Source organism: Piliocolobus tephrosceles, chromosome 13 (genome assembly GCF_002776525.5).
Source record: "Piliocolobus tephrosceles isolate RC106 chromosome 13, ASM277652v3, whole genome shotgun sequence".
NCBI classification, from domain to species: Eukaryota; Metazoa; Chordata; class Mammalia; order Primates; family Cercopithecidae; genus Piliocolobus; species Piliocolobus tephrosceles.
In genome coordinates this window covers 101727609-101751456 of record NC_045446.1, presented here as the reverse complement: position 1 = coordinate 101751456, position 23848 = coordinate 101727609, and the positions used below count along the sequence as shown (strand labels likewise).

At 44.3% G+C, this 23848-nt stretch overlaps 1 protein-coding gene across 3 annotated transcripts in view; it reads right to left on the bottom strand.

The window, feature by feature from the left end:
- The window catches only part of DIXDC1 (DIX domain containing 1), a 99615-nt gene that overhangs the window by 25820 nt on the left and 49947 nt on the right, over positions 1-23848 (bottom strand). Inside the window, exons 5-17 of one of the 3 annotated variants that reach the window (XM_023208224.2) lie at positions 23453-23560; positions 17614-17726; positions 15997-16145; positions 12764-12853; positions 11170-11223; positions 8775-8825; positions 5678-5782; positions 5196-5249; positions 4603-4695; positions 4451-4522; positions 3017-3106; positions 2575-2736; positions 1992-2058 (exon numbers count right to left, since the gene is read on the bottom strand). In XM_023208224.2, the coding sequence (XP_023063992.2) occupies positions 1992-2058; positions 2575-2736; positions 3017-3106; positions 4451-4522; positions 4603-4695; positions 5196-5249; positions 5678-5782; positions 8775-8825; positions 11170-11223; positions 12764-12853; positions 15997-16145; positions 17614-17726; positions 23453-23560 (1208 nt within the window). Of the gene's footprint in view, positions 1-1991; positions 2059-2574; positions 2737-3016; positions 3107-4450; positions 4523-4602; positions 4696-5195; positions 5250-5677; positions 5783-8774; positions 8826-11169; positions 11224-12763; positions 12854-15996; positions 16146-17613; positions 17727-20654; positions 21138-22454; positions 23561-23848 lie in introns of those variants that run through there. The other 2 variants (XM_023208225.2, XM_023208226.2) reach the window with 2 other exon arrangements.

Here is a 23848-nt window from a genome sequence, read left to right as displayed (position 1 = left end):
AAAAAGTAACCACTTGGTTAGGCAACAAAAAAGTCAACAGTGACCCAACCAGAAGAACACTAAGCAGAGTAACAGATAAAAGACTGTAGCGGGTTGAGTAGTGAACAGGAAGTGAGGAAGAAAAGAGAGCACGTATAGACCATTCTTTTAAGAATTTTGATGTAGAGGAATAAGAGAAATAAATTAGTAGCTAGAGAGCTGGCCAGAGTTACACAAGTTTTTGTATTTTCAGATAAGAGACATTTCAGCTTGTTTGTGAATACAGATATCACTGGAAGCATTAGATTAACAACTTAGTTTTCAAGCAGCTGTAGATTTATTTGTAATATTTTAAATACTATATATGCGCAAAGTAATTTTTCCAGGGGGGAGTTTATTATACTTAAAAAAGAAATTTCTAAGTATTTACACCTATTTATATTGGCAGTTTACACTAATCTGAAGAAATCAATGAATAAAATAATAATAAAAATCCTCTCCAAACAATAGAAACGACTATTTTGAAACACTGCTAGAAAAGGAAACTGGAACTAATTCTGGTAATAAAATAATTCATTGCCAACATGGCAAAACCCCATCTCTACTAAAAATACAAAAATTAGCCAGGCGTGGTTGTACACATCTGTAATCCCAGCTACTGGGGAGCCTGAGGTAGGAGAATCACTTGAACCCGGGAGGCAGAGGTTGCAGCGAACAGAGATTGCGCCACTGCACTCCCGCCTGGGCAACAAGAACGAAACTCCATCCCCCCCCGCTAAAAAAAAAAAAAAAAAAAAAAAAAATTGTTTCATTCCCAGCATAGATACCTCATCCAAGAGGAAAAGATATCTGGGATCAGAGGTTTGAAATGCTATTTTATTTACTCTACAAAAAAAATTTTACATTTCATATTTTTGCAAGTATTTTCAGTATTTTAGTTTAGGTTTCTTAATGTGCTTTTAAAAATTTATATGTAACATATAAAACTGTTTCTAGTCAGCTTTTTACTATTTGGTTTTTATAAATTATTGTTTAGATACCTTTCAATTAGGCCTGATTAAAAAATAAGAAAACGTGAACATTACTAAGCCACAAAAGGCAAAATACAAACTAAAATAGGAATTACCAGGCAGGGTAGCTTTCCAACAAGTTTGAACAAATGGGAAAAAATACAGAGTGGGCATGGAGCAGGTTAAAATACACTTTCTAGCCATGACCACTAGGTGGTGCAAACATTTTGCAGGACTTAAACTAAATGCCTTAAGCACTCAAAAGTTTTTTGTTTTGTTTTGTTTTGTTTTTTTGAGATGGAGTCTCAACTCTGTCACCCAGGCTGGAGTGCAATGGCACAATCTTGGCTCACTGCAACCTCCGCCTCCTGGGTTCAAGCGATTCTTTTGCCTCAGCCTCCTGAGTAGCTGGGATTACAGGCGTGTGCCACCACACTTGGCTAATTTTTTTATTTTTAGTAGAGATGGGGTTTCACCATGTTGGCCAGGCTGGTCTTGAACTCCTGACCTCAGGTTATCTGCCAGCCTCAGCCTCCTAGAGTGCTGGGATTACAGGCATGAGGCACCGCACCCAGCCTCAGCGCTCAAAGTTTTAAGAATATCTCCAAATAAATTAAATGCCTTGCTTCAAGGAAGAAGTGGAAATTTTTTTGTGCTATCTGGGAGTGTAGGAAAATTTATGTATGTATGTGTTTTTGTTGTTTTATATTTTGCTTTTTCAGCATAAATGTTTTGAGCTTGTATGTTCTTCAAAGATATTTTAGCCTCTCTGAGTCAACAGCATCCTGCCTGCACGTGGCTAAATGGCACTGGGGGTGATGATGGCATATGTCTTCATGGTCTTAGAACTAACTCAATTCCAGTATTTCTACAGAAACAAAATAGTATAAAAGTGAAGTACTACAAGAAAAAGTACATCCCCAAAATATTGGTAGTGTGAAAAATACTAAATTCCTGGTCTAATATGCTAGGAGTCCCTACTGAGCAAAAATGGGTACTTACTTGAATTAGGGGGCCAGGACTCCCGGTACTCACTACCTACTTGAGTTCTGGGTGACTTGACTCGAACCTGGGGAGCCACACAAAAATCACAAAAGTTATGATCAATGGGAGAACTTAACCAAGAAATTTAAATCATAAAAGTGTGCTTAAAATACTACATATTTTTCTACCACCTCTTCCACAACATATAAAATCGAATATATTTATCCTAACAACAATAATATATATGAAAGGCTTTCTGGTTTCCAATGTATTTTCTGTATATTTTCTCATCCAATGCCAAGCTCATTCAGGGGTAGGTGGGAGGGGAAGAAGCTGTAAAGGGAGACCCTGTGGGGTCAAGAGCCACAATCCTTACACAGCTACAGTTGCTGGGAGCCAGTGTGACCATGAATTCCTTCTCTGGATTGTCATACCATAATGAATAGTCCGTTCTACTGAGAGAAAAACTAATAGAGAAAAACAACTCTAACCTTTAACAGGGTCTTATATCTCTTCACACTGCCTTCATCTCAATTAACATTCTTAAAACCCGGCTTTCTCAGGAGCTTGCCTAAGAGAGACACCACAGCAAGAAGGTTACCTTTCTTTCTTGTTTCTTCTGCGTCTCCATAACATGCAGGCGCTCCATGAGGCTGGAGATACCCTGCTCCAAGCTGTCAATGGTGTGGTGCTGAGGATCGTGCCCACTGAAGCTGTTGCGCAGGCTGCGGAGAGCATCTCGAACAAGCTGCAGGTCGCTGGTCTGTGGGCAAAAATAAGGTGCTGCTGGCATGGCATGGTGCCATATCCCAACCACTGGGCTGAAGTTTCCAGAAGAGATTTTTTTTTTCCCCCACAGAAGCAGGCCTATGGTTTCTCCACTAATTCTTAATTTTGTATAGCAAGTGCCTCACATCTTTACACACTTCACAGATCCAGGAATTAGGGAACTGGAATATAAAAGGCCTCATCCACTGGCCATGGGTTTGGCACTCTTTGGTTTCAGTGAGAAATGGCAGGTCTCCATCAATCCAGGTACCTACCCCTCTGTTGCTGATTGAAGCAGCTCCTTTTCCTGCTGTTGGAAGGAGAAAACCATTGCTTTGAGAGTTGTGACTGTTGTAGTTGGTCACCTATAGCAGCATGAAGAAATGTTGCTTGTTAAAGGGAGAACTGTAAACCAGATGTGCTGTCTTATTTTTCTTCTTTACATTTATCAGTTCCTGACGAAGTATATAATTGTCTGTCTGTTTAATGGCTCTATTAAAATGTGTCGTTCTTGGCCGGGCACGGTGGCTCAAGCCTGTAATCCCAGCACTTTGGGAGGCCGAGACGGGCGGATCACGAGGTCAGGAGATCGAGACCATCCTGGCTAACACGGTGAAACCCCGTCTCTACTAAAAATACAAAAAAAAAACTAGCCGGGCGAGGTGGCGGGCACCTGTAGTCCCAGCTACTCCGGAGGCTGAGGTAGGAGAATGGCGTAAACCTGGGAGGCGGAGCTTGCAGTGAGCTGAGATCCGGCCACTGCACTCCAGCCCGGGCAACAGAGCAAGACTCCGTCTCAAAAAAAAAAAAAAAGAAAAAAAAGTGTCATTCTTAAGTATAGATTTTTTTCCCCTTTTGGTCACTGCTGTATGCCCAGCACTTGACACTTAGTACGCATTGTTGGATGTGAATGAAGGAAATGCTAACCTCCACCTGGAGGCCACAACCTAGCCTCTGCCACAGCACTGGAGAGCCTCAGAATGCTGCTCCAGCACTGCCTGGCTTTGCTTCAGTAATTTAAAAATAATGGTGAATATACATATATATGTTTTGTTTTGTTTTTTGGGACAGAGTCTTGCTCTGTCACTCAGGCTGGAGTGAAGTGGCACAATCTCAGCTTATGGCAACCTCTGCCCCCCCGCCAGGTTCAAGTGATTCTCCTGCCTCAGCCGCCTGAGTGGCTGGGATTACAGGCCCGTGCCATCTTGCCTGGCTAATTTTTGTATTATTAGTAGAGACGGGGTTTCACCACGTTGGCCAGGCTGGTCTCAAACTCCTGACCTCAAGTTAGCCACCTGCCTTGGCCTCCCAAAAGCTAGGATTACAGATGTGAGCCACTGTGCCAGGCCATGGTGAATATTTTTTGAGTCTGACTCTATGCCAAGTGGATCCAACAGGACTGTGCTTATTTATGTGGATTACCTCATATATTCTTCATAATGATGAACTGAATCACTATTATTTTCATTTTCCAAATAAGCCCTATTTCTAAGGTTCAGAAGATAAGCAACTGAAGGCCACACAACGTAAGAGTGGTAAAGGTAGAATGTGAAACCAGATTTTCTTATTCTGGAACCTGTACTCTTAACTAGCTCATCATAGAGTCTCCTAACAAACGAGCCTGTGGCCTTGGTTCAGCTCTGAGTCAGAAACACCATCGCCCCGTTTGCTTCATAAATGTGGGAGGGAGAACACAGGGTCTAGGTTACCTCATCTGCCTCTCTTTTCATACAGTGAGCCAAGAGGACATCTTTGTGTTCTAGCTCTCGCTCTAGATCCACCTGCAAAACAGACACTAAATCAGAAAAGGATTTCTTTGGGCCAAAGGGGCAGGAAAGTCAGTGGCTGAATATGTTCTGACCTGGTGGTAACTGGCATCAGAGAGTTTCCGGAGTGCTTCCTCTAACTTGGCCTGGTGCTGCTGAAGGAGGCGATCCTTCTGCCCCAGCTCTTTCTGCAATAGAGATAGAGCTTTCAGATGAGTGGCAAAACCAGGGGCACTGAAAAGTTCACCCTCTGTAATATAACTTCCACTCAAAGTAGAGCCTCAGGAAAAGAAAGTCCTTTCCTCAAAATATACCAGGAAGACTTTACACACCATAATAGTCTTACATAGTGAAAAGGATTCTTCAAGAGTAATGAAGAAGGGAACTATCATTTGTAGGAGGACCAGTATGAGCCATTCATACTAGTCAGAGATAAAGGTAAGACTAGAACTGAAGTTTCTAGACCCCTAGTCCTGTACTCCCTCTCCTAGCTGTGCCATCTATTCTTCAGGGCTAGTGCATCAGGGGACACAGAAAAATGCTTCCTTCTAAAAAGCAACGATAAAAAAAAATTAAAAAGCAAGGATGAGAATAGAGAATAGAATACTTAAGTGCTTTTTGAGCAACAATAATGGGCTGTTCATGAAAGGTCAGTGGAAGGCATTTCCAAACTGATATTCACTCTTACTTTATATTCTCCCAAGAGTCGGTTCCTCTCATCTAGCTTCCTCTGCAGATCCACCTGCAAGGATAAGAAAGAATTCATGGCACGCAGGTACTGCCTGCTAATCCTCAAGGAAACCAGCTACTTAGTAACCATAGTTAATGTTGGCAGTTACAGTATGCAGCACAGAGAGGGTATGATGGTAAAAATACACAGCTGCTCTCCATGTTGTTAGTGAAGCAATTAGACTGTAGAACCACAATTTTGCCTCAGTAACTCAGTGTCCTCAAAGTTGAAGAGGAGATCAAGGACCTTCCTGCCCAGTATGATGTGGGCTTTCACCTAGGAACAGAGATGAGTCTAATGGGGAATAAAAATAATTGCAGACACTTAGGGCAGACATCCCAGAAGCAAGAGATTAGGATGGCCAATCTAATAGCACTTCATGCAGTAGCCTATTCTGCTAATGGGGCTCACTGAGGTCAAAGCTCATTCATTTAACTCACATTCTGGTTGTGCAGCTCATCTTTGTCCATATTTGCCCTCAGTAGCTCTTGTTTGAGCTGAAGAACAGATGTGTCCTGCTGAGTCAATCTCTGCTGCAAGGCATCCTAGGGGAAAAAGCATACTAATTATTGTTGTCTCAGTTCATCAATCAGCCAGTTGTTATTACAAATTACTAAACCCTTTAATGTGTTTCCAGCATTCGTTATGGCAGACTGGAAGACAAATGGAGTAAAAGGGTCTTGCCACGAGTTGCTGAGGGGGGGTTTTTCTGTCCCCCTCTAGGAAACTGGCATCCAGAGCAAAATCCTATCCACTGTTCTATGAAACTTACTGAAACCTGATTTTTTTTTCTCTGCTTACTATTCGTCCCCACCCTCAATCCTGATAGCATGGTGTATTCGAGAGAGAATGACTGGACTTTGGGATCAGAGAGACATAGATTCAAATTATGAAGCTACCACTTACTACTTTTGTGATGTTAACCTTGGACAATGCACTCTACTTTCTCCCACCTGGGCTTTCTCATCTATATCTTGGGCATATAAATACTCAATCTAGAGTAGCTCTTTTTCCCTCTACCTCTCTGCCCAGTCCCCATTTCCTGGAGAGATGTGCCCTATTCATCCCGCCACTCTGTTGTTAAAGAATCCCTGAAATCACTCCCACGCTGGCTTCCAGAGCCAGAACTGTTCTTTGATTCACGATTCCTCTTCCCAATTTCCTAGGATCTTAATAGCATTAGGCTTTCTTTCCCTCAGCTTGAACCCTCTTGGTTCTTATCACTGCCTAACAAAAGGTGAGCTAGATATCCTTGCTTATAAGGACAGTTATGACATATTCCATCAACCATGGTGGCTTCAAATAGAACTAATGGACTAGGGCTGCATTCTAATATATTTGTCTTGACTTTTCTCTCTTTACAGACTGCAAAGAAATGGTACAGACTATGAAGAATGTGGGAGCCCATTCTTAATTATACTCTCTGCCATGACAGTACATGGTAAAGGAAGTCTAAGATACCCTTGGCATCAGTAGTTCAAAGGAATATTTCCCAAAATGTGCTCCATGGGACATTAATGTGCCACATGACATTACATGGAAGAAAAGACACTTCTGTGGTTATTAATTCTAAATCATTTTTAGGCCAACCTCTTTACAACAGACCTTTTCAGATCCTTTATATGTTGTTATTCACAGTGAGTCTTTAAGACTGCAGAGCATTTCTCAAATTTATCTGACCATGGAACACATTTGTTTTTTTAAAGTGTTTCAAAAGTACTAAGCCTACAAAATATACTTTGGAAAATGTTGCTGAGTGATAACTCTAGTCTAGCCCATCAATGGATGTGCAAGGAAGAGGGGAAAAGCAGCAACATAAAAACATCCTCTTCTACTTCCAGGTTTTATTCCACAGATATACTCCCATTTGGGTGAAATAACATATATTCAGGCTGGACATGGTGGCTCACGCCTGTAATCCCAGCACTTTGGGAGGCCGAGGCACGTGAATCACGAGTTTAGGAATTCGAGACCAGCCTGGCCAATATGGTAAAATCCTGTCTCTACTAAAAATACAAAAATTAGCTGGGTGTGGTGGCACACGCCTGTAATCCCAGCTACTTGGGAGGCTGAGGCAGGAGAATTGCTTGAACCTGGGAGGCGGAGGTTGCAGTGAACCGAGATCATGCCATTGCACTCCAGCTCTGGGCAACAGAGCAAGACTTCATCTCGGAAGAAACAAAACAACTTATATTCAAGGCTGTTAGTTAGATCATTGTTTATATTAGCAAAAATAGCAATTTTCATATATAATAAATTATTTAGCATATATATGTATGTATACAGTGGAAAACAATGGAATACGATACAGCCATAAAAAAAGACCTAGGAAAGTCTTTAGGTACTACTGACATAGAATGAGCTCGAAGATATACTACTAAGTGAAAAAAAGCAAGGTATCAAGTTGTATTTCTAGTATACTACTATTTGGGTAAAACCGTGAGGGAAAACGATACACACACATATGTGCTGATAACTGTTAAGATGCCTCTAGGAGGTCGGGCGTGGTGGCTCGCACCTGTAATCCCAGCACTTTGAGAGGCCGAGGCGGGTGGATCACCTGAGGTCAGGAGCTCAAGACCAGCCTGGCCAACATGCTAAAACCCAGTCTCTACTCAAAATACAAAAAGTAGCTGGGTGTGATGGTGCACACCTGTAATCCCAGCTACTTGGGAGGCTGAGGCAGGAGAGTCACTTGAACCCGGGAGGCGGAGATTGCAGTAAGCCAAGATCGCACCACTGCACTCCAGCCTGGGTGACAGAGTGAGAGTCCGTGTCAAGATTTAAAAAAACAAAAGAAAAAAAAGATGCCTCTAGGAAAGAGAACTAGGTGACTGAGGGGACAGGGCTGGCAGGCAGACTTTTCATGGTTTATCTTTTTATACCTTTAAAATTATTTGAATATTAGTTAACTATTCAAAAACAAATAACAATTTTTTAAAGGATATTCTTTTTTATTTTTCTTTTTTTTTGAGACGGAGTCTCGCCTTGTCACCTAGGCTGGAGTGCAATGGAGTGATCTCAGCTCACTGCAACCTCCTCCTGGATTCAAGCAATTCTTCTGCCTCAGCCTCCCAAGTAGCTGGGATTACAGGTGCTGCCACCATGCACAACTAACTTTTTTGTATTTTTAGTAGAGACGGGGTTTCACCACCTTGGCCAGGCTGGTCTCGAACTCCTAAACTCGTGATCCGCGTGCCTCGGCCTCCCAAAGTGCTAGGATTACAGGCATGAGCCACCACGCCCGGCCCTAAAGGACATTCTTTCACATTGAAGAGGGTTCTTTTACATATAGAGACAATCAAGGTGGCACAGATGGAAATGGCAGCACCGTGAATCATAACCACTAGAAATAAGCCTCAGCAAATCAAAGGTATATTCCTCGACATGTCTCACTTCCCTCCCACAAAGCCCTTTCTTTACCAATAGCACAGAGCTATTAAAGGTCCACAGAAAATTCCACCTCTCACCACTCACCAGTAGACTACTTTATATTGCAGAGACTTTATTTAAAGAATTAAATGTCTTCTTTTTTACCTTTATCCCTTGTAAGTTTCTGGCTTCTTGTTTATATTTCAGCAGCTCCTTCTGCAAACCAAATATAGTTAGATCAGATGGTGACATCTGGGTTGCTTCAGACTGCATTACCTCATTCTGTCGGCAAGAGGACAAAACCCAGTTGATCATTGCATGAAAAATTAACCCTCTACTAAGGCAAACAGCTCTGGTCCAGTGAGCAGTACGGGCTGATCCACAGAAACAAGAAGAGAACCATTCTGTTCTTCTCTGTTGGTACCCAGGCTTAACTGCTCAGGTAGAAAAGAGTTGCCAAGGAAGAAGATACCCCATCATTCCCACAGCTCTCATTTCTATATTTAGCAATCTTCACCAACAGGAAAACCTAATTATAATAATCTAAATCCCTCTCACTAAATATATGATATCTAAATATGCCTACCCCAATGGCATTAAATAATTATCTCTATTCTTAATGTTAGCAAAGGGTTGGAGTGTTTCTTTGTGAGTCAAACAAAAACACATTTCGACTAATAATGAAATACTGAGTAATTAACATTCCCTTACAATAGATAAAATATATGTACACGATTGTCACTGGGAAATAGATTTTAGAAGGGGAACAACCATAACCCAGACCCCGATCTCTTCTCTTCCTATTGTATTACATCAAGAGTTTGCAATTAACGTATCTAAAATGGGGATCTGTAACTTGGACTCCACAGATAGGCTCAAAAGTTGCTCTATTAGGCTGGGAACAGTGGTTCATGCCTATATCCCAGCACTTTGGGAGGCCAAGATGGGAGAATCACTTGAGTCCAGGAGTTCAAGACCAGCCTAGGCAACAAGGCGAGAGCAATCTATACAAAAAACACAAAAATTAGCCAGGCATGGTGGTGCATTCCTGAAGCCCCAGCTACTAGGGAGGCTGAGGTGGGAGGATCGCTTGAGGCTGGGAGGTCAAAGCTGCAGTTAGCCATGATCATGCCATGGCATGCAGCCGGGGTGACAGAGTGAGACTCTGTCTCAAAAACCAAACAAACAAAACAAAACAAATAAATAAAAGTTGCTCTATTAAAAATTCATGTTGGCCGGGCGCGGTGGCTCACGCCTGTAATCTCATGTATTTATTTCCAGCTCCCAACACTTTGGGAGGCCAAGGCAGGCGGACCACAAGGTCAGCAGTTCGAGACAAGCTTGGCCAACATAGTGAAACTCCATCTCTACTAAAAATACAAAAATTAACCGGGTATGGTGGCGGGCACCTGTAGTCCCAGCTACTTGGGAGGTTGAGGCAGGAGAATCGCTTGAACCTGGGAGGCGGAGGTTGTAGTGAGCTGAGACTGCACCCATTGCACTCCAGCCTGGGTGACAGAGCTAGACTCTGTCTCCAAAAAAAAATTCATGTCTATGAGTATGAGTGCAAACATACATGCATACTTGCAGGGAGAGGGTTAATGGCTTTAGTCATATACTTATGACTGAAAGAAAAGCTAGGAATCACTGACCTAAAATAATTCTGAGAAGTATTTATAAAAAAAGACTGTACTGGTATTAGATGCACTTTTTTTTCTTTTAATTAAAGAATAATAACCATGAAATATTTTAAACATACAGAATGGTACAACCAATGACACTGAAATTCTATTACCTACCGCCAGGATTAAAAAGGTATTACCTTGGCCGGGCGTGGTGGCTCAAGCCTGTAATCCCAGCACTTTGGGAGGCCGAGACGGGTGGATCACGAGGTCAGGAGATCGAGACCATCCTGGCTAACCTGGTGGAACCCCGTCTCTACTAAAAAATACAAAAAACTAGCCGGGCAAGGTGGCGGGTGCCTGTAGTCCCAGCTACTCGGGAGGCTGAGGCAGGAGAATGGCGTAAACCCAGGAGGCAGAGCTTGCAGTGAGCTGAGATCCGGCCAGCCTGGGCGACAGAGCAAAACTCTGTCTCATATTTGGGATGTCTCTCTCTCTTTTAAGAAAAGACATAATACAGATACAGGAAAGATTCTAATTCTGAAATCCCTTTCCCTCTTGAAGTTGTGTAACATTCCCATAATGGTTTTTTGTTTTGTTTTGTTTTGTTTTTTAGATGGAGTCTCGCTTTGTTGCCCAGGCTAGGGTGCAGTGGCACGATCTTTGCTTACTGCAACCTCCTCTTCCCAGGTTCAAGCAATTCTCCTGCCTCAGCCTCCCGAGTAGCTGGGACTACAGATGTGTGCCAGCACGCCCGGCTAATTTTTTGTATTTTTAGTAGAGACAGGGTTTTGCCATGTTAGCCAAGATGGTCTCGATCTCCTGACCTTGTGATCTGCCCACCTCAGCCTCCTGAAGTGCTGGGATTACAGGCGCGAACCACCACGCCCAGCCCCCATAATGTTTTTAAGGGGTAAAACATACATGTCTTGACATACCTTTAAGTCCTGATTTTCCTCCATACTCTGATCCAGACGACTTTGGATTATAATCTGAATATAAGACAAAAAGAGATAGCTAAACACCTATGCTGTGAAGTTCAGAGGCCATTCATTCAACAAATATTTATTGAGCACTACTAGATGCCAGCTCTGTACTGTGGATACAAAGAAGAACCGGAAACAGTTCCTGCTCTCTGATGGAAGCATATGCATCAAATAGCAGGTAGATCTATGTGGATAAAGCTTAGAATAAGTATGGGTGGGCCAGGCGTGGTGGCTCACAACTGTAATCCCAGCACTTTGGGAGGCCGAGGCAGGCAGATCACTTGAGGTTAGGTGTTTGAGACCAGCCTGGCCAACATGGTGAAACCCCACCTCTACTAGAAATACAAAAATTAGCCAGGTGTGGTGGTATACACCTGTAATCCCAGCTACTCGGGAGGCTGAGGCAGGAGAATCACTTGAACCTAGGAGGCAGAGGTTGCAGTGAGCCAAGATCGTGCCACTGCACTCCAGCCTGGGCAACAGAGCAAGACTGTCTCAAAAAAAAAAAAGAAGAAGAAGAAGTATGGGGTCGGGGTTGGGTGCAGGGGAGGGGGGTGAGGTAAAGGGAAGAAGAAATGGCAAGAGATGAAGTTGGAGAGAAATATCAGGGCCAGATCATGAAAGGCCAGTGAGGGCAATGGGGAATCAATGAGAAGTTTTATGCAGAAGGGTGACAAAATGAAGTATGTCTTTAAGGCAAATTAGTCTTGCTGTTTTACAAAAAATGAATTAGAGGAAGACAGGAGAGAAATCAGGTAAACCAGTTAGAAGATTACTAGAATACTGGATGGAGGCTTGATATTTAAGTGGCTGTGAGAATGGAGAAAACTGGATAAAGAAATTAGAAATGTAAACTGGTAAAACCTGGTGACTGACTGATGTAGAGGAAAAGGATTAAAAGATAATATCTAGATTTCTGTTTGGCGCATTTCGGTATCCAAAACAGATATCCAAAAGGACAAGTAGCTTTGGTGGTTGGGCAGAGGACAGAAAAACTTTAATTTAGGACTCACTGAAATTGAGATGCTTATGGGACTTACAAGTGGAGATAATAAGAAGGCAGTTGCATATTGCATACACACATCTAGAACTCCATAGCGAGGGCTGAGCTGGAAATAAATACATGAGAAGCAAGAGGGAAGTGAGTGAAGAACTGGAGGCAGATACTACTGCCCAGGTGAATGTTTAAGACACATGAGGGCCTAGACTGGAATGCTGAGGAACACTAACATTAAAGGCACAAGCAGAAGAAGAGAAGCTTCAAAGAGAACTTGAATGTAAACTCCATACTGGTCGGGTCTTAGGTCTGTTTTGTTGCCATCATATCTCTAGCATGTTGAAATAGGGTCTGGCATATAGTCAGCACTCAATAAATATTTTTTTATTAAATGAATGAAGAAGGAAACAATGTTCAAAAATGTAGGAGGAAAACCAGAACTGGTCAAGGAAGACAGCATTTCAAGAAGGCATGAATAGCAGTGTCAAATGCTAAACACAAATCAAATACATACAAATTTAGTGTCCAGTCACAAAAGATCGAGCTCACCAGTTGTTCCTCGGGATTGACACCTGGTTCACAGAAGGCCAAGGGCCTTTCCTGTTCATCTTCAGGTAAGGATCCGTTGAGCAATAAGGCCTAAATAACCACAAAGGCAGAACGAAACTTAACTCTCCTTCAGATGACCTAGTGCAGAGTTGAGCTTGGTAAGCTCACCCCTAGTTAAAATCACAACTCAGCTTCCTCAAGAAATTTCATCGGTAATTTTTGCTCCTTAGATACTTCCCATTGCTCACCCTGGGACTAGTTCCTTTCGTCAGGTCCATGCTCTGGCTCTTTCAGCTCTCTGGACACCTGACTGCTCTGCTTCAAGGTGCCTTGGCCCCAGAAGAATATCTAAAAACCTTTCTTTCAAAAGAGACACAACACATTTCAAACTGGAGCTGCTCAAACTCAATTTTGCCAGGGAGAAAATGATCTAAAAGCAGTGTAGAATCATCACGGCTTAGAAATGAGTATTATAATGAATTACTTGGAAATACATTTGGAGCACTCACTTGGGTTTGTTTGATTTTTGTTTGTTTTACTGATTCTGCATTTTTACTCCCTAAAGCAACCTGTATAGAACAAGAAGGAAAACACATTTGCAGGGAGATGTCCTCATTCATTTCAGCTCCTGACCCAGGTGGTTTTCATTAGAATATAAGTAGGTGGAATGGGGAGGCAGATTTACCATGAAGCTAAGAAAGCTCCAGTTGTAGGACCCCGCATACATTGCCTCTCCCAAGGTCCTATACCAAATTATTATTATTATTATTATTATATTTGGAGACAGAGTCTCACTTTGTCACCCAGGCTGGAGTGCAGTGGCCCAATTTTGGCTCACTGCAATCCAGGGTTCAAGCTATTCTCATGTCTTAGCCTCCCGAGTAGCTGGGATTAGAGGCACGCGCCACCACACCCGGCTAATTTTTGTATTTTTAGTAAAGACAACGGTTTCGCCATATTGCCCAGGCTGGTCTCAAACCCGTGAGCTCAAGCAATCCGCCCGCCTTGGCCTCCCAAAGTGCTGGGATTACCGGCGTGACCCACCATGCCTGGCCTATTCCTAATTATTATATTCATAATTTTGTAATCTTATTCTTCAAGAAGCCCCCCTGCACACACACAAATTATATATTTTAGGGCTCACAAAACTTGGATCTGTCCCTGCAGGTGAGTATCTATCAGATCAGTGAAAGACTGAAAAATGTGACCCCATTTTATATCTGAAACAATTCTGTCTTGATTCAAAAGAGATGAGTTACAGAAGCTGTTTCCTATTTCAATAAACAACACAAATTTAGGTGGGCGAGGTGGCTCACACCTGTAATCCTAGAACTTTGGGAGGCCGAGGTGGAAGGATCCCTTGACCCTAGGAGTTTGAGATCAGCCTGGGCAACATAGTGGGATCCTGTCTCTACAGAAAATTAAAAAATTAGTTGAGCATGATGGCGCATGCATATGGTCCCAACTACTCAAGAGGCTGAGGTGGGAGAATCACTTGAGCCCAGGAGACCAAGGCTGCAGTGAGCCATGATCATGCCACTGCACTCCAGCCTGGGCAACAGAGCGAGACTCCGTCTCAAAAATAAATAAATAAATAAAATCCAGCCAATGGCTGATCTGCCAAATGCTAATAATAAAATTTGAGTAAGTCAAATGAATTTGGCTATCTCACGTGTCATGGCAACAGGTACAGACATAATATAAGAAGCCACAGGGCCACAGGGAGCTAAGGGAGTTCAACATTATGGAAATACCAACAATAATGGCAAACTGTTCAAAGGGTTCTAACTAAGGAATACTAATAAGTCAGAAATCTTGGATGTGGCTTAGCATGCAACTTGTTAATCACTGAAAAGAGTTAAGAAGCCCAGTGGATGCTGTGAGCCCTTTTGTATTCTACAATGGAACTGAATTCTCATTGTGATCATGTGGCTGTGAATTAAAACTCTTCTGTTTGCAGGGAATATTAAGATGCTGACTTTCTGCCTGTCAGTTCTCTTCTTTTTCTGTCTAATCTGCCACCGAATTTCTCCCAGACTAAGAAATGCAAACAAACTTTGAGCCAAACTGATGAATATCTATGTTCATATAATGCAAATCATCCTGGGAACAACCTGGTTGGGTATAATCTCGAAGCTCTCCATGACATACTTCCTATGTAAGCAAAACACACACAAAAACATTCCATTAAGGTATTCGTTAATGGAGTGGCAAAAAAGAGATCTAAAAGGCCTCATAAGCCAGCCATTTAAAAAATACAGAGCAAATGAAGTTTGGGAATGTTTATGCAGGAAACATTCCTCCCACACTTCTCAGTTCCTGGGGCATACATTATGCAAATTGCTTTACCACAGCACCAATCTCCTTTTTTCTTTAGGAACCCTTTGTGTCCCCACCCTGTTGCAGGCTAGCTGGGAGCACGCCCTCCACCGCCTGCCGGCTGCCAGAGCCACACACATAATGTGGGCTTTGTTTATGTGTCCATAAATATTTGACAATTCAGAAGCACTGCAGTTCCCAGCACAAACAGAAAAGAATATTTCTAGGCAATTTCAGGGTCATCAGCATACTATAAGGACTCCCCCAAACAGAGACAGACACACAAAGACAGGAATGAGGGGGTCACTCAGGGTGGGAACTATGTCAAGTGGGTCAGTCTCTGGGGTAGATTTGCCAAGCTGGCACTACAGGTATAGGAAAAACTGAAGGGCTTTTGTTGCTCAAAGAAAACCTCTTCTACCTGACCATTATGCCTTGGCATCCATTTGCACATGTATTAGGAGTGAGCTAAATCCCTTAGCTAAACTCAAATGGAAACCTGGCAGCATTACTGGCTCTTACACTCTTCCTGCTAGAGAATTCCTAGAAGAAAATTCCTGACTATTCACAGTGCCATTCTTTGGTGAAAGCTGCAATTGCAGGTCGACAGCCACATACTGCGTAGAAGCCTACCTGTGTAGCCGAGCGTCAACAATAAGGACTTGATAGGGGTCAGTAATGGCTCCTGGGCTTGCTGAAATCTTAAGCACTCTGCTATGAACGGCAGCCCACAAAGTCCATTTAAACTACTCAAATATAAGGAATTTTCTGCTCTTTCTGTACTACTCCCTATATCTAAACTCCTCATTCAGTTCTGACCTCCTACAAAACTAAAATCAGTTTATTTTCAATTGATAATAGTGACTTAATAATCAATTGGTATAACAAGGGCAAAGTACAAGGGAAAGAGCTACCTGTAGTCCTGATATCATTTTCTTTGCTTCTTCCATTTCTTTTTCTAAATATTCTTGTTGCTCCAACAGCTGTTCCTCCCATGAGGTCTCCAGATAGGTTCCAGGGCTCCCTGGCCGCCAGTCTCGAGATAATGGAGACTCTGTCTCCTCTACAAAATGAAAAGAGGGAGAACCGTTCATGTTGAAGAAAACTGATTTCCGGCAGAAAGCATTCACAGGTTCAGGTCACCTGTGTTCTGAACCTGTTCTCACAGCACAGACTGGACTCTCCACCAGGTGGGGTCGTGAGGCATAAAGAACTGGCTGTGAGCTCAGGCCTCAGGCTCACTTGGTGCTAGAACAATCTATCCTCTTTTAAAACACTTAGGAAGTAGAAGATTTCCTCCATGGGAGCCTTGGTATGCGCCACACAGACTTTACCCTTGATTCTTAGAACTGGCATTCCAAGAGCCTGATTTTTGCCAGGTACAAAGAGAGGAGCTGTCAGATGCAATGAAAACAAAATCTTACTGGTTACTCTGAAGGTTTAGTGGGGAGACCTCAATTCAATATTCCTTTGACCACTCGGTCATAACTGGACCACTTTCATACAGAATACTGTGTGAGTCACACAGCAAACAAACCAATAAAAACAAACCTGCACAAACTGTTTAGCATCACTTTTATTTTCCTAGCTTTAAGGTCTCTTTGCTCTGGTTTCCTTGTCTATTTTACACGATCTAATTGTATGTACAGCCATTTAAAATGCATATTCTAGAATTCAGAAAGGCATAAACTCTTTCAGTGAGTTTCTTCATTCATGAGACGAGTATAATAACCCCTCTGGGTTGCCATGAAGATTAAATGAGGTAACTCATGTGCAGAGCCTGCTGGTGCCTGGCTGAGAGGAGCACTCAATAAATGCTCTCCCTCTCTCTCTAAGGCCTCAGGAGTTTTGACTCAGTAACATGACTGACTCTTTGGTACTAATGCCAGGGTTAGACGGGGAGCAGAATACAGAATAATTCAATTACAGTTTTTCTTCTGAGGGCCTCTGTTTCATTACAACTCTTGTGAGTAAATAAAATTCTAAGTCTTGCACTTTGCTTCTTACATGTTTCTCTCTCTATGCAAGAAAAAAAAGAGCAACTGAGATAGAGTATGTAAGTCTAAACAAAGGGAACTGTTTGTGGTCCTTTCTGTAGCTTCATACCAAGCCTGATACAGACCTGCTCTCTACTCTCTGTGTCCTCACAGACACCTCAGCTCATACAATACACTTCTGGTCCCAATTTAAGTTATGTAAGTCCTGCAATTATTTGTGTAAGATAGGAATAAAAATGTTTACTTGAGTAAGGCTTTTGACTGCCCCAAAGTCATTCCCTAATTCATAGGCAGCCAGCTGAGAAAGGGCCTGTCTATGCCGCTGCAAGATTTTCGACAGCTAGGACATCAGAAATTACATTCTGCAAGAGGATAACCACATTAATGGACTCAAAGTCATTAGAGCCCTCTAGTGCTGACCCTGCACACACTATGGAGATGGGGAAGGCCAGGGAGCTTATTGGTGGTCAGGACCTCTAAATTCTTCAAGCTGGCTGTTCCTTGAACCAACCCAGGCAGGCGTAGAGCTAGTACCTCTTCTGGTCTCTATTCCTTCAGAGGGAATAATCACAAAATCTGCCTTCTCTTCTGACTGGGTTATAATGGACTCACTCTTGGCACTGTGGATTGGACTGGATGAAGTCAGGCTGTGATTGAAGAAAAAGGAAGAAAAATGATTATTATGAAGAGTTGTTCAGAAAGCAGCTTTCATAATTTATTCCTGAGAACAGGGACATGTTCTTATTCATCTTACTCCTCCATGGCTAACACAGTACTTGGCCAACAGAAAATAAAATATTTAATGATTAACCTTTTGAATGAATCAAATTAATATTGAATAAAGGAATGACCCAGTCCTATAAAGTCTTTTCCACAACAAGGATGCCTTTAAGGCTAATTCATTGCGAAGAGATTTACCAAAATGATGGGTAATCTAGCATTCAAGTTTTGTTTTGTTTTACCTCCCACCACCTCTGCCATCACCATCCCTGGGCCCACGTTCAAAGACTGATGCCAGTCTGTGTCTAGTAGCTTTTGGAGCTAGAAGGAAATTTTATTTCCAATACACTGATCTCTCACAGATACAGGCACTACCAGCCAAGTTATCATGGCAGATCAGCTCTGAGCTGATTACAAAGGAGAGTACAGGGTGGGGGTGGTTCAAGGGGAAAAGCTGCTGGAGAACGTACATTGCCAGGCTGGGCAGAGGAGCAGTTATATATCAATAACTGAGCTAGAGCATGACAAGGGGAAGATAATATGTCAAAAGGGGAAATACCTGCTAGGGACAGTGGAGTAAGGGTTTACTTGATTTATTCCTATCAAAGAGTTATTTATATTTCTGACACAACACTTTCAAATTGTTCTCAGAATCTTCTCAACAATTCTTAAGGTTTTGTTTTGTTTTATTTTTTTCAGACAGGGTCTCACTCTGTTGCCCAGGTTGGAGTGCAGTGGCTCCATCATAACTCATGGCAGCCTCAAACTCCTGGGCTTGAGCAAATCTGTCTCAGCCTCCCGAGCAGCTAGGACTATAGGTACATAAGATGCCCAGCTAATTTTCAAATTATTTTGTAGAGACAAGGTCTCCCCATGTTACCCAGGCTGGTTTCGAACTCCTGGGCTCAAGTGATCCTCTCTCCTCAGTCTCTGTACTGGGATTACAGGCATGGGCCACCATACCTGGCCCTTAAGTTCTGATACAACTACTAGCCTTGGAAGGAACTATGCAGATTTTCAGGGAAGTGGAATTGTAAATCTCCAAAAAAACCACAAATCTACAAGACAAGATGGGAATGTGAGGCTGGTGCTTCCATGTGACAGGGAAAACGAGTCTCGAGCCATTTCTCTTTGCACTGCACCTTGAGAACATCAGCAATGAAACAATCTCAGGGGCTGAGGGGTCTCCTGGCCCAGCCCCCTCTCAGGAATTCTTTCCAAATCTATCACCCAGACAACAGTGAAAGTGGCTAGGATTCACTGACCCACTTAATGTGCCCCTGAAGTCTCCCAGGCGAATCCTCACAACCACCATCAGGAGTTAACATTTTGTCTTCCTAGAATCCAGTAAAAACAAGAGCCAGGCATGGTGGATGTAGCCAGGCACTTCAAAAGCGGTGAGGAAGCATGGGACTAGTGTCTCATCCTCCTCATTGCCCGTATTTTAAGGGCTTTGGTGGGAATGACCTCAACTAGAAATACATTCTCTTCCTTCTTAGAACTACAGAAAACATTTTAAAGCTTTTAAATTGAAATGCCAAATTAAAGAAAGTTGCTTAACCTTATCTATAGATCTATAACCCAAACAGGCGGAAGGGGTAGGGAGTGGCAAGAAGTGATATTCCGAAATAGCAATTGCTTTCTAGAACTTTCTTATTCATCTTTCACCGCTTAGGCAATCTTGACTTCCAGGCCAACATGAATTCGCTGCTTGAAAAGCTCTCATCCAAGGGTACTATGTCATTCACAAGGAGAATAGATTTGTGCCTGCTCAGGCCTCAGCATTTACCTTCTTAGAGAAATGGGGATCCAAGCATAGAAAGCGGCCTGCAAGAGCTGCTCATCTTTGAGAAACAAGAAAGCAACACTTTCTCATCTGACAAGGTGCTATGGATGACATGTTCCACCCTCCGCCTTTGCTGGACCACAGCACGTGTGAGACAAAGTCGGGGAGGAGGGTGCAGTGTGAACCTAGGATGCTAGAAAACTGCTTTCCTAAAAGCACAGACGCATGCTCAGCTCCTTCTCCCTCCTAAGAGAGTTATCTCCCATATAAGGGCAGAAGGAGGCGGATGTCTGGATATCCAACCCCGCTGGGGGAGTGGCAGAGCAGCCAAAGGAAAACAACATTTCTCTTTCTTGAATTGAGGCTGCCAATGTGAGGCCACCGAGAGGTGAGACCATGAAACTCGATGGCCAAGTGGAGAGATAAAGGACCTCAGGCAGGAAACTCCCGAGGCACATGTCAGAGCAGGCACCCTGCTGCCTCCCTAAGAAGTACCTCATGGACAAGGAATATGCATTAAATCCTCTGCCCCAGGTCAGAGAAAATATTTTAATGCTAATTAATTATGTATATGACAGGCTCCTCCTTGATTGGCTTAAAAGTTCTATTTTATAAACAAATAATCCCCTATTTAGCATCATAATCCTCTCTGAGGTCAGAGAATGACTGATAGGTCTGGGCTGATACATTTCTTAATTCCCACAGGTCTAATAGCTCTTCTATCTTAATTTATCAGACAAGCAATCCTGCAGCAAAGATACTTCCAAATCCTACTCAAATTAATTTTTTTAAACGGATGATAGGCAATAAGGAAGAGTCCTACATCCTCATGAAGTGCCCTCCCCCACCAAAGACCCTGGCAGGGGCTACGGCTACTCCTGCCCCCATGCTGGCTCCACTTCCTAAGCCCACCCACCGTATTTTATAGTGATAACCCCTGGTCAGCAGTCGATCCTCCCAACATAGTGCTCCCACCACCCCGCCCGTCTCTGGCCAACAGCATCCTCCAGCCCTGCCCCTGCTCCCACCCTGGCCACCCACTTCCAAAGCCAGAGTGGCTTCAGCTCACCATTTGACTTGCGTCCCTCCCATGGTCCCCCTCCTGCCTCGGGCTTCAGCAAGCCTGCGTCCCCAGGTGAAGTGGAGGGCTGAGAGTCACATCGCTCCCAAATCCAGGCATGTCTCCCCGCGCTGGGGCTGGAAAACGCCTCCACGGGAAGGCCAGCTAGCAGAGCTACTGGCCCGGCTCGCGGGAGAAAGTGGGAACGGTGGCGGCGGCGTCTCGGCCCCAGCGACAGTGATGCTCCAGGCTCTGAAGCGCGCCGTCCCGGCCGCTCAGACTGTGCCGCAGCCCGGCCCCGGCGGAAGCTGCCTCCACTCGCAGGCTGCCGGCCCCTGGCCGCTGCATCTTGGCCTCCGCGGACGCTCGGCGCCGGGCATCCCCCCTGGTGGGGGCATCTCAACCCATCTCCCACTGGGAGGGAGGCTCTCGGCAGCGCAGGCTGCGCCTCGAGTCCCCAGCGGCGATCCCGCTCCGCGCCACCTTCCGGATCCCTTCCCGCCCCTCCCTCGGCTCCCTACCCCGGCTGTCACAAGCGGCGAGGCAGCCGGGCTCCAACCCAAGCCAGTTCCACTGGCCAACAGACCGGGGCGGAGGTTGAGGGTGCCGGCCAGGGGCGGGGCTGGGCGGGGTGGGGGTGGGGGCGTCGACGAGGGATTGGGGGATGCAAGGAGGGGAGACTGGGAGGCTCAGGATAGGCAGGGGAACAGCACCGTATTGGCAGAATCGAGAGGAGGGCTCTGGTGGTCTGCCCCGCACCGAAAACCTTGCCTTCCCCACTCTGAGTCCTCCCTTCGTGGACCAGGGGTCGGTCGGACAGGTCAGACCCGCGTGGGGCTCTGGCTGCTCCTGGGGGTGGAGACTCCGACACTCCCCAGGAAAATTCGCTGAGCACCCATCCCCTCCCACCTTCCCCTCTGGCGTTTGGTGTGTTCTTTTTAACCAAGTAAGGATCATTTTGCTTGGCTACAGTGAGAGGATGGTATGCGGTTTTCGGTTTTCGGAGCAACAGGCTGGCAGGGCTTCCCCAGGGCGTCTCCGGAGGTGCAGTGGCAGGGGATGAGACACCCAGGGGCTATCCTTCCTTCTGAGCCACTCCCGTCCTAAGCAAGCCACACATCTGGGGGCTCCTGAGCTCTTCATGGGTCACAGAGCCACTAAGTGGGCTCCCTGGGAGGCGAGGGCTCAGAATGTGCAGGAACCTGCTGGGTTCCAGATAGCCACAAGAAGCCCTCCCCTTCCCTGGGGGCTCACCGAGGAAAAGGCAGCTACTAACCCAGCATGCCAAAGAGCTGGATGAGGGGTCAGCATTAGAAGAAAATGTCAAAATCGAATAGTGAAAAACAGGGTAAAGCAAACAATTCTCCTCTGGCCCCTCTCCTAGAAAACTGTCACCATTAGCTCACTGCAGCCTGACAGCCAGTGGGCCACTCATTCACACAGTCTCACAGTCTCACAGCCCTCCCCTCAGTCCTCCTGCCTTGGAGGAGAAAGCAGGTGTTCTCAGGAAGAAATCCACTCTTCCTCCTATCCCCCAACTCTAGCAGGCACTATCAGGCTTAGAAGAGTGAAAGGCCTGCTGACGTACAGGAAGCAATAGATCTCATCATACAACAAAAACATCCTGTAATTCTGCTCCAGGTGATAACCTAAGCAGCAAGCAAGGAAGAAATGATTTAGATTCTCATTAAAAGCACACCTGCTGCTTAATGGGCACGGGGCTTCCTTTTGGGGTGATGAAGATGTCTTCTGAGTGGACAGAGGTGACAGTCGCACCACATTATGAAGCTACTAAGTGCCACTGAATTGTACACTTTATAATGTTTAATGGTTAATTTTATGTTAGGTGAATTTTATAAATAAAAAAGAGCCCACCTATTAAATGTAAAAGGTAAAAAGTTAGCAGTATATTAAAATACTAGAAAGAGTTCCATATGGCCTCAATAAATTAGGAAATGGTACATCAAAATAGGATGGAATTTTATGAGAAAAAAAGAGGAGGAAGAAAACAAAGACACATAACATACATACAAGACAAAGAACAATTAGCCCTAAATAAAGCAGATTACACAGGGCCGGGATAGGAAAGAAAAGGTCATTAGAGCATAAATTATGATTCAGTAACAAAATGAAGTTAGTGAAAACATGATCTGGGGAGTGTTTATAGGAGCATGATTTACATAAGCCAGGAAAGTAATCTTTTTCTGCCACTGATAAGGTTCTTATTAGGGCACTGTATCCTGTTTTGGTCTCTGTACTTGGCTCTAAGGAATACAGACAACTTTTAGCTAGAGTCGCAAACATCATTAGCTTGCTCAAATGCATACTAATCAGCCACAGTTCCTGCAGAGGAAAGCTGGAAACATTCTAATGCTCTCAGACAACTCTGCTCAATTTCTATGAGCTTTACACAGACTTTTCAGGCCATACCTTAAGAGTTACACTTAGGCTCAAGGACAGCATAGTGGAACTGGCTATCATAAACACTGGCACCTGATATGCAAATGTCAGAACTACTGGACTGGGCCCTGACAGGTTCCAGCCATGCCCCCATGTGGTCACAGTTAAGCACTGGCACTGGGCCTGCACAGATTCCATCTGTGGGAAATAAAGCAGCACCTGACCCTACCTTCCTACCCTCCTGCCAGCACAAACCCACAAAGCACTGCTAAGGGGTATCCCTTTAAAGCCAAACACAAACTGAGGGGAGAAAAAGGGCTTAGATGCCTTTTTGCTTGTTGTATTGTTACTTGAAGCCAAGAACTCTGAAAATCCCCCAGAATTCAGGTTTCAGAGGCCACAGTTACCTGGAGCAGCTGGATTCAGACGGGGACCTTTGTTGCCCTTCATACTGCTGCACTAGGGCCCGCACGCTCCAGTATGGATTCTCAATTTCCTCATCCATGCTGCTGTTCCTAAAGTCAAAGGACACCGGCAAAGGGAGGGTGTCAGTCCTTCAGATCAGATCAACTCAACGAGTACAGATAGAATGCCACTCTGCGAGCAGTATAACAGATGAGTAAGACAAACCCCCTGCCTCAAAGACACTTGGTACCTAGCAGGGAAGGCAGACACAAAAGTAATTCACCAATCTCTGCAACACCTCAGGGTCCTGCTCTCTCTTAGCAGATGCACAACAACCGGCAAAGCATTTCCTGCCATGACTCCCCAGGACAACCTGACCTTTGGGTACATTCCAGGGT